Here is a 9668-nt window from a genome sequence, read left to right as displayed (position 1 = left end):
TAATAATCACTGAGAATATTCTAGGCTAGTGTTTTTCAGAGTGTGGTGCATGGGCAATCTGTGTCAGAATTCCTTCAGGTGTTCCTACTGAATTAGAAGCTCCAGGACCCGGAAATCCGCATTTTAAACTAGCTTTGTAGGCGATTTGGATTCACACTAAAGTCTGAGGACTACACTGTTCTAGGCACTGTTGGGTGCTAGAACCTAACACGAAACAAGGTAGACGTGGTTCCTGACTTCCCAGTATACTTACGTAGGGGCTGGGGACAGCTCATTGGTGATATGGGTGCTAGAATAGAAGCAGGAAGATCACATAGCAGGTGCGCCTACTTGTACCAAAGTCGAAACTGGAAGAGGGATCTGCATCTCCAGAGAGGTCTGTACTTCAGAGAAATATGGGAGTGTGCCCCCTTCAGCTCGTGGAGACGAAGGGCAGCCGTGGCCGTGAACAAAATGGCCAGGGGGAGTGCATCGTGTCTATGGACCGAATTGTGAAGGACCCCAAACCATTCAGCCTTCCATCCCCAAGATATCCGACTTCGCCTTCGCTGGCGCTTTAGCCAGTCCCTCATGCCCCAGAGAGACGCTTAGTGGAGCAATGCCCGCGCCCAGGGTCGGAGAGCCAGGCACAGCCACTCTCCGGCCTCGGGAGTGTCTTCCGACTCTCCGCCTCCGCGAGCAAGGCTGGGCGGGGGTTTGGCCGCGGCTCTCCCCAGCTGCCAGGAGAGACGCCGGACATGCCCGCCCTGCGTGATGACGTCAGCGCGCCGCGCGCTGAGGGAGGAGCAGGCGCCGTGGGCCGGCTTGAGCGGGGGCTCCAGTAACCCGGGCTGGGCGGGGGAGAGGAAGGGGCGGGGCAGGGAGTCCGCCAGAGTGCGGGGTTGCGGTCCGGACTCGGAGCAGGAGCCCTAGAAACGCTCAGGACTCGCCGCTTCTCCTAGCAGGCCCTACCCGGCCTGGCGATGGAGTTTCCGGACCTCGGGGCTCACTGTTCGGAGCCGAGCTGTCAGCGCTTGGGTAGGGGGCGGAGCGCGCGGGGGGGCGGGGCCCAGAGGAAAGGGACTTCGACCCACAGGTGGGGAGGGAAGGGTGGGCTCCCCGCCTGGCAAGGCCGGGGGGCGGGGCTTGAAGTTGGGGGCGATGGCCTAGGGGGCGTGGCCGAGGAGGTAATGGGCTTGGGAAGGGGCGGTGTGTCGCAAATAGCGTGGCGTTTTCCTTCCCCTGAGTGGAAGGCTTGGGTGAGAGGGAAGGACATCGAGGTCCCGCTGGACCTGCAATCCGACCAACTCGTTGCAGATTTCCTGCCGCTTAAGTGCGATGCCTGCTCGGGCATCTTCTGCGCAGACCATGTGGCCTACGCCCAGCATCACTGTGGATCTGCTTACCGAAAGGTGAGGGGGCGATCCTCAGGGTGAAAGCGGGCAGATGGAGAATGCGTGTAGAATCCCCCAAATCTGTGTCTCACATTCCTCCTCTTTTGTCTTTCTGAGGCTGTCCGTGCTGGAAAACATTGTTTTCTTGAGCGTTGGTGGGGTCATAGCCAAGTTCTTTCAGGACCAGAGATTTGTTGGACTGGAGTGGGCTACAGACTGACCCTTGCTCCTTGACTATAGGATATCCAGGTACCTGTGTGCCCTCTCTGCAATGTGCCTGTGCCTGTGGCCAGAGGGGAGCCCCCTGACCGTGCTGTGGGAGAGCACATTGACAGAGACTGTCGCTCTGATCCAGCACAGCAAAAACGTAAGGTAAGCACTGTAGGAGTCAGCCACAACCCAGCTGGGACTACAGATGCCTGAAAACCCAAATAGTCGAAGAATCTTAGGAGAAACAACCTTCTCACTTCACCTCAGATCTTCACCAATAAGTGTGAGCGCGCTGGCTGCCGGCAGCGAGAAATGATGAAACTGACCTGTGAACGCTGTAGCCGAAACTTCTGCATCAAGCACCGGCACCCATTGGACCATGATTGCTCTGGGGAAGGGCATCCAACCAGCCGGGCAGGGTAATTGCAGCCAAGTCCTCTACTTGGCTTTGGGACCATCACATTCTTTTGGAACTGACTCAAGTTTTGTCATTACAAATTGGGGAGCTTCAACCCCATCCCTGTCGGCTAGGGGAGTCTTTTAGCTTTCTTTTCAAGTGTATGTTTTTCCAGAACTCTCCACTTCCTGGGTAAGGCTGGTTCTTGGAGACATGTCAAAAATGTTTCTTCCTTACAGCCTTGCCGCCATCTCCAGAGCACAAGCTGTGGCTTCTACAAGCACTGTCCCCAGCCCAAGTGGAACCTTGCCTTCCTGTCCCTCTCCCAGCAGGTAGGCCTGCCTGTTTCCCTGCTCCCCGTTTTTCCCCTTCACACCTCTGACTTCTCTACCTCTTCAATGTCTGTCGTAGAGCCACAACCCGATCTCCATCCTGGACAGCCCCTCCAGTGATTGTTTTGCAGAATGGCCTGGTGAGTTGGGCAGAGGTTGGATGGGCAAAAACAAGCACACAGTGAGTGAAGTCCAAGGACACTGGTCTTCTTTCTCCCTTTGCAGAGTGAGGATGAAGCTCTGCAGCGAGCCCTGGAAATGTCCCTGGCGGAGACCAAACCCCAGGTTCCAAGGTACCTTAATCTCTTGTGAAAGAGAGATGGCAAGCTGTAGGCAAAGGCTTGATGTGGAGGGAGGTAGGTGAGACCACTCTGACACAATGCAAGATAATCGCTGGCGACTTGGGCTCAAAATTAAAATGAACCATATGATCTTTGTCAAGTTATTTAACCCATGGAGCCTTCATTTCCTCTATAAAATGGGGACAATACTAATACCTACTTTGTAGTGTTGCTATGAAGATTCAGATCATCCCTGGCAGAGCTTAGCACCCTGAGGCCTGACACATAAAGATCATTATGTTCAAATTTTAGATCTTACCATCATCTAACTTAAGCCATTCCTCGCTCCCAGTTCTCAGGAGGAAGAAGACCTAGCTTTAGCACAAGCACTGTCAGCCAGTGAGGCAGAATACCAGCGGCAGCAGGTACGAGGCTGAGATGAAGATGGGTGCTGCAGTGGGAGGAAGAAGTTGGGGTGGGGGTTCTTCTAAGTGGTGCACAGTTTTGGAATGGTGGTTGCCATTTGGTTTTCAGTATGACTTCAGCCCGTGCTGAGCTCTGGAATGAGGGCTGTCCCCTCATTTCCTTGACGATGCACCCTGTCTTCCCCTCCTTCCCTTCTTGCTCTAGGCGCAGAGCCGCAGCTCGAAGCCATCCAACTGCAGCCTGTGCTAGGGCCCTGGGCTTGGGGAGGGAGGTTCACCTGAGGAGGACTGTGGCCCTCACACCTCTAGGGTACACAGCAAGACGAGGTCCGGAGCAGCCTGGAGGGCAGAGACAAGCGGGAGTGATGTGGAGGTCGCCCTGGGAGCCTCTGGAAGGCCTTGCTAGTGCTCCAGCTGCATGAGAGAGAGCGGCTAGCAACTGTTCCCTGGCTGGGCCCTCGGTGGAAGCTGGCCAGGCCCTACTCTCAGGCCCTTCATCATGTCATCTCCCTTATAGGAGCTGCTCCCATGTGTGTGGGTAGGAAGGGGCCTGGAGAAAATAAAGAATCTTGGCAGTTGATAAGACATACAAGTGGTGTGTGTCTCTCTCCTCTTCCGCCTCAAACAGAAAAGCCGTGTCAAGAATGCTCTCCTGACTTATGGGTACAGGCCCACCGCAGTACCCCACCCCACAAAGCCACAGTGATCCTCGCACAGTCCACATTTTATTTCTCCAAAAAGTGCTTTTCTGAAAAGTCCCTTTCCCTTTACTATAGCTAGCACCATACCCCAACACCAGGATGAAATAAGCCAGGGAAAGGGGATACATCTTATTCCCTTCTGGGTTAGTCTTTGAGAAGGATGTGGCCAAACTTTTGTCACCATTCCATGGTCGGAGGCTTAGTGTCTTCAGAGGCTTCTTCCTGTCCCTGCTGCTGCAGCCGCCACATGTCAGCATACACCCCACCTCGGGACAACAGAGCCTCATGCCTGGGGTGAGGAGGAAAGTATGAGTTCCAACCATCAGTTTTACCCCAAGGGTCCTTGCCACCAGCCCACAGAGAAGATGGGACGGACAAGGGAGGTACCCTCTAGAAGCCCTTGGGATTTCACACCCCTTTCCTGGAGCCCCCAATTCAGACCTGTCCTTTTCATCTATGTTGTGTCTCTTACCGTCCCCTCTCCACGATGCAGCCGTCCTTGATGACGAGTATCTGGTCAGCATTGACCACAGTTGAGAGCCTGAAGTGAAAGATCAGTCACCTACTGCCCCACCCAAAGTGGGCCCACGCTGCCAGCCGCCCCGGTCCTGTAGTCCTGTACCTGTGTGCCACTACGATGGTGGTGCGGTTGGCACACACTTTGGCCAGAGAAGCCTGGATGGCCCTCTCATTAGATGTATCCAGCGCTGATGTTGCCTATAGAGAGGGTCCAGGTAAAACTGCCCCTGCCACTCAAAACCCCCAATGGAAGGAGGAGGCAGGCTGCTGGCTAAGGCCTCAAGAATACACAAGAGCCTTGTTTGGGCTTGAGAACTGTAAAGTGTGTTTTGTGAGACGTGGATTCATGATATCTGTTCCAGGTGGGAACAGTGCTCAGCAGGAATGGCTTGAGTATACACAAGGGAGGAAGGAGGACAGGAGACCCAGGGCGCACCTCATCCAGCAGAATGATGTCTGGAGCCTTGAGGATGGTGCGGGCGATGGCGACGCGCTGCTTCTCCCCACCACTCAGCTTCAGTCCGCGCTCACCCACCTGTGTCCTGTACCCTGTGGATATTACCCACAATGTTTCTTACGTGGAAGAAACAAGAAACGGAGGGAACAGGGGTCAGGGATTAACAGGACAACACTGGGAGGAGAGAAGACTCTCTGCAAAGGAATCTCACCTTCAGGGAAGGCCATAATGGCATCATGGATGCCTGCAGCCTGAGCAGCAGCCTCCACCTCATCATCCCCAGCTGTGACACGGCCATAACGGATATTGTTGGCGATGGTGTCATTGAAGAGGACAGTGTCTTGGGGCACAACTCCAATATGAGACCGGAGAGAGACCTGGGTTACCTAGGGTCAAAAGACCACACATTCTGCCTTGTGAGATACCCCCAAGGCCTGGGATGGAGGATGGGCTGGCTGGAAGCACATGGGATAAGAGGCCCTGGTAAGAATCCCGCCATCACCGCCCCAAATCCTAGCCATGTGGGCAAATCACTCAACCTCTCTGTTTCCCCATCTTCTCGTCCTGCTCCACCAGATTGCTGCAGATGTTTTGTTTTGTTTTTGGATACAGAGTCGCACTCTGTCACCCAGGCTGGAGTGCAGTGGCAAAATCTCGGCTCACTGCAGTCTTGACCTCCTGGGCTCATGCAATCCTTCCACCTCAGCTTCCTGAGTAGCTGAGACCACAAGCACTTGCCACCACATCAGGCTAATTTTTTTATTTTTTGTTGAGATGGGATTGCCGGAATATGTTGCCCAGGCTGCTCTCAAAACCCTGGACTCAAATGATCCTCCTGCCTCGGCCTCCCAAAGTGTTGGGATTACAAGTGTGAGCCACCATGTTTGGCTACAGATCTTTGTATCTTTTTTTTTTTTTTTTTGAGACAGGGCCTTGCTCTGTCACCCAGGCTGTAGTGCAGTGGCATGATAACAACTCATTGCAGCTTCTTGGTGAGACTACCGGTGTGTGCCATCATGCCCAGTTAATTTTTGTATTTTTTGTAGAGAGGGGGTTTTGCCATGTTGCCCAGGCTGGTCTTGAACTCCTGGGTTCAAGTGATCCACGTGCCTTGGCCTCCCAAAGTGCTGGGATTAGAGGCATAAGCCACTGCATCTGGCCCTTTGTACCTTTTATAGCACCATACAAATCCTTTACAGGACTACTTTTCCTGTGTGAATATAGGTTTCATTGTGCTAGAATGGCCCTAGTTTTTTACAAGAGTGACATCTACTCTCTCTGGACGCTCAGCCCTTATCATTCCTCCACACATAGACCCCTAAACTAATCTTCTCCTGAGCAACCTTACCTGTGAAATGTCCTGCCCGTCTATTCGGACGCAGCCAGAGCTGATGTCATAGAAGCGAAACAGGAGGCGCAAAATTGTGCTTTTCCCTGCCCCAGATGGGCCTACCTGTTGCATTAGAAATGGGAAAAATCTCAGGCCCACTGGCTTTTTTTTTTTTTTTTGAGACGGAGTCTCACTCTGTCACCCAGGCTGGAATGCAATGGTGCGATCTTGGCTCACTGCAACCTCTGACTCCCAGGTTCAAGTAATTCTCGTGCCTCAACCTCCTGAGTAGTGGGATTACAGGTGCCCGGCACCACGCCTGACTAATCATTATATTTTTAGTAGACACGGGGTTTCACCATGTTGGCCAGGCTGGTCTTGAATTCCTGACCTCAGGTGATCCACCTGCCTTGGCCTCCCAAAGTGCTGGGATTACAGCCTGAGCCACCGTGCCTAGCTGAGGCCCACTGGCTTTTAAGGCCCACTCTTCTAGAGATCACCCATGTCCGTGGAGCCTGCACCACTCAATCCTGTTGCCTATTGTGACAGGGGTCTCTGACTCCACAGCCTGGGTCACGAGCTACCATGGGCACTGAATGAAGGAAGCTTGAGGCATCTGGGCCAAGTGGCTGGGTCTCCTCTCACCAGGGCCAGTGTCTGTCCAGGCATCACAGTGAAGGACACGTCTTGCAGAGTCTCCCGCCTGCAAGGAAGCGTGGGTGTGCTCAGCAGGCGCCTTCTATCACCAGAGCTGCTACTAGGCCCTGCCCCTGCCCAGGCTCTTTTCCAAAAGCAGGGATTCAGAGTGGTGAGAAGCAGGAAGGCAGTGTGCAAAACTGCCTTCCTGCTTCAGAAAAGGAAAGGAAGCAAAAAGAAGGCCTCACCCATCAGCGTAGCTGAAGTGCACGTTCTCAAACTCAATCCGGCCCTTCTGAAAGTGAAGGGGCCCTGCTCCAGGAAGGTCCTTCACCTGGAAGAGTGCCACCCGTGTGTGCTGAGGTTCTCAGCTTTGTATGTTACAGGCACAAGAAACACCACACAGCTCCTCCCTCCCCAAGCCCGACTCCTCTCTGCTCACTTCTCTCTCCTCTTTCAGCAAGTCAAACATGTTCTCCATGTCGATGAAGTTGGTCTGGATCATCCTACAAGAAGGTGCTGGTTAGGACTTCTCTGAGTAGCCATGAAGTAGTAATGTGGCCTGGGCAGGTGAGGGCCAGGGCTCAGGTTACCTGTAGTAGGTGCCAAACCAATTGAGGGGCATGTACAGCTGGATAATGTAGGTGCCAAAGAGCACAAAGTCCCCGACCTGTGGCGATCAGGGAAGCAAAGTATGTCATGGGGGGCCTGCAGGCTGCTCTTCTTGTGTCACCCTGCCCACTTCCTACCCAAGAGCCTGGTGGCCCAGACATGGGCCCCAGACCCCCTCTTCCTTGTGTCCCACTCTCTTGTCCAAGATCCTGCCTCACCTGTAGCTTCTGCTCACTGACAAAGTATGCACAAAGCAGGGAGCCAGCAAGAAGCCCAAGCCCAATCACCAGGTTCTGGGTCTGATTTAGCAAAACCAGTGAAGCGTTTGACTTCCACTCCAAACCCTGAGGGCAGTAACACAGGAGAAGGAATGTCCCATACACAGTGACCATCACTGAGTTTAAACCTGGGCCCAGGCCCCTTCTACCCCAACACTTGACTGTTACCCCTGGTCCTGGCAATTCTACCAGGCCAGGGCATTATTCTCCAGAGGCCTCAAGCTAGCATCCTCACCTGATATTTGATGATGGCCTCTCGATAGCGTTCTACTTCATAACCCTCAGCGTTGTAATACTTCACCTGAGGAATTCAATCTGAAATTATTTGGCATGGGCACAGCACATGGCACTCGGGTCATTCCCCACCCCACCGACTCTCAATCCTCCTTCTTGAACCCCTGACTCTTTGTCAGCCCCAGTGGTCCTAGCCACACTCCTCCGCCTCTCCACGCCTCACACCACTGCCCCCGGGGCCTCTGTTACCGTCTCGAAGTTTAGCAGAGAGTCCACTGCTCGTGCCCGGGCAGCATTCTCCTGTGAATTCATAGCGCGGCGAAACTTGGTTCTCCATTCAGTGACCACAATGGTCAGGGCTGGAGAGTGACAGGATGGGGAGGAGAATAGGACATCATCCCCAACAGCAGAGACCAAATGTCAGTGTCCACTACCCACCATGTACACACTAAACCTGTGCTCAAGCCCAGAGACCCAGATTCCACAGGGTAGCGTCTCTGCAGCCTGCACAAGCCTCATGGGTAAAAAACGCTTTTGGTAAACAAATGAAGGCAAGCTGCATCTTGTTACACAACTGAGGCTTCCTTGACCTGTGTCCACAGCACGGACTTAACGTGACAAGAATGCCCTTCCCCCAGCCCTCACCTAGGTTGAGCTAAGGTTCGATTACACGGAGGAGACCCATCCATCACATGAGGAGCACTAAGAGTCCATTCAAGTCCACCAATCCATGGTCTCCCATAGGTGGGTCACCTGAGCTGGGGCAAAGCTCATGGCCAAGGGAGCCCCTGGATAGTTCAGGGAGCTGGTGTCACCCAGCGGCACTCACCAAGGTAAAGACTCATGCACAGGAACACAATGAGGCCAAACCAGGCATTGAAGAACATGCTGAAGTAGATGATGCCGATGATGATGTCAGCCAGTGTGGGGATGATATTGAACACCAGGTAGCTAGGAGGGCAGGTCAAGTGACAAAGGTTTAGGTGCTAAGACCTGGCGACCTTGGCTCTAGGCATTTCAGGGTAGTGTTTTATTTTCAACAGAATAATTGATTCTACCCTCAAGAGGTGGGTGGCTACATCAACCGTGCCCAAACCACAGAATTCTCTGTATCAATTACAATGAATGAGGGACACCCTCATGCACGGGAGAAAAAATATATATCTCTTTAATGTCCTGTTAATAAGCAACTCTGAGAATGACGCCTGTGTCACAAAACCATTTGTTTTAGGAAAAACTTCCACAATACCATATCATATTAGCTCTGTGAGTCTGCATATATAGTATGTATGTAAAAATGCAAAAAAAAAAGCAGAATCCAGCTGGGCATGGTGGCTCACAACTGTAATCCCAGCACTTTGGGAGGCTGAGGCAGGCAGATCACATGAGGCCAGGAGTTGGAGGCCAGCCTGGCCAACATGGTGAAACCCTGTCTCTACTAAAAATACAAAAATTAGCCAGGCGTGCTGGTACACGTCTGTAATCCCAACTACTCAGGAGGCTGACGCAGGAGAATTGCTTGAACCTGGGAGACAGAGGTTGCAGTAAGCAGAGATTACGTCATTGTACTCCAGCCTGGGTGACAGAGCGTGACCCTGTCTCAAAAAAAAAAAAAGCAGGGCCGGGCGCGGTGGCTCAAGCCTGTAATCCCAGCACTTTGGGAGGCCGAGGTGGGTGGATCACGAGGTCAAGAGATCGAGACCATCCTGGTCAACATGGTGAAACCCCGTCTCTACTAAAACTACAAAAAATTAGCTGGGCACGGTGGTGCATGCCTGTAATCCCAGCTACTCAGGAGGCTGAGGCAGGAGAATTGCCTGAACCCAGGAGGCGGAGGTTGCGGTGAGCCGAGATCGCGCCATTGCACTCCAGCCTGGGTAACA

General features: G+C 53.2%; 2 protein-coding genes across 6 annotated transcripts in view; one reads left to right on the top strand and one right to left on the bottom strand.

Moving 5' to 3' along the window:
- The first annotated feature begins 758 nt into the window (after positions 1-758).
- On the top strand, positions 759-3607 carry ZFAND2B (zinc finger AN1-type containing 2B). Of its 4 annotated transcripts, none has more exons than XM_032278157.1 (10): positions 780-798; positions 945-1017; positions 1297-1391; positions 1614-1745; positions 1851-2002; positions 2220-2312; positions 2392-2452; positions 2538-2605; positions 2946-3018; positions 3328-3607. In XM_032278157.1, exons 2-10 carry the CDS (start codon positions 963-965, stop codon positions 3382-3384), a joined length of 786 nt encoding a protein of 261 aa, XP_032134048.1. In that variant the 5' UTR covers positions 780-798; positions 945-962; the 3' UTR covers positions 3385-3607. The 4 variants fall into 4 exon arrangements, with proteins under 4 accessions (XP_032134051.1, XP_032134050.1, XP_032134048.1 ...); XM_032278158.1 differs by having other exon boundaries at positions 3224-3607; XM_032278160.1 differs by having other exon boundaries at positions 759-1017; positions 3224-3607.
- Positions 3608-3724: 117 nt separating this feature from the next.
- ABCB6 (ATP binding cassette subfamily B member 6 (Langereis blood group)) overlaps positions 3725-9668 on the bottom strand; it is a 9357-nt gene continuing 3413 nt past the window's right edge. The window contains exons 6-19 of one of the 2 annotated variants that reach the window (XM_032278107.1): positions 8615-8736; positions 8035-8144; positions 7787-7852; positions 7492-7617; positions 7255-7331; positions 7104-7167; positions 6910-6995; positions 6671-6728; positions 6044-6148; positions 4907-5081; positions 4675-4787; positions 4342-4436; positions 4192-4260; positions 3725-4008 (exon numbers count right to left, since the gene is read on the bottom strand). In XM_032278107.1, the coding sequence (XP_032133998.1) occupies positions 3897-4008; positions 4192-4260; positions 4342-4436; positions 4675-4787; positions 4907-5081; positions 6044-6148; positions 6671-6728; positions 6910-6995; positions 7104-7167; positions 7255-7331; positions 7492-7617; positions 7787-7852; positions 8035-8144; positions 8615-8736 (1378 nt within the window). In that variant the 3' untranslated portion in view covers positions 3725-3896. The remainder of the gene's footprint in view (positions 4009-4191; positions 4261-4341; positions 4437-4674; positions 4788-4906; positions 5082-6043; positions 6149-6670; positions 6729-6909; positions 6996-7103; positions 7168-7254; positions 7332-7491; positions 7618-7786; positions 7853-8034; positions 8145-8614; positions 8737-9668) is intronic. The other variant, XM_032278108.1, reaches the window with a different exon arrangement.

The sequence above is a fragment of the Sapajus apella genome, unplaced genomic scaffold, assembly GCF_009761245.1.
Source record: "Sapajus apella isolate SASKATOON/1434 unplaced genomic scaffold, GSC_monkey_1.0 scaffold10, whole genome shotgun sequence".
NCBI classification, from domain to species: domain Eukaryota; kingdom Metazoa; phylum Chordata; class Mammalia; order Primates; family Cebidae; genus Sapajus; species Sapajus apella.
The sequence above is the reverse complement of the archived record's forward strand: the minus strand, read 5'-3'. Positions and strand labels throughout refer to the sequence as shown.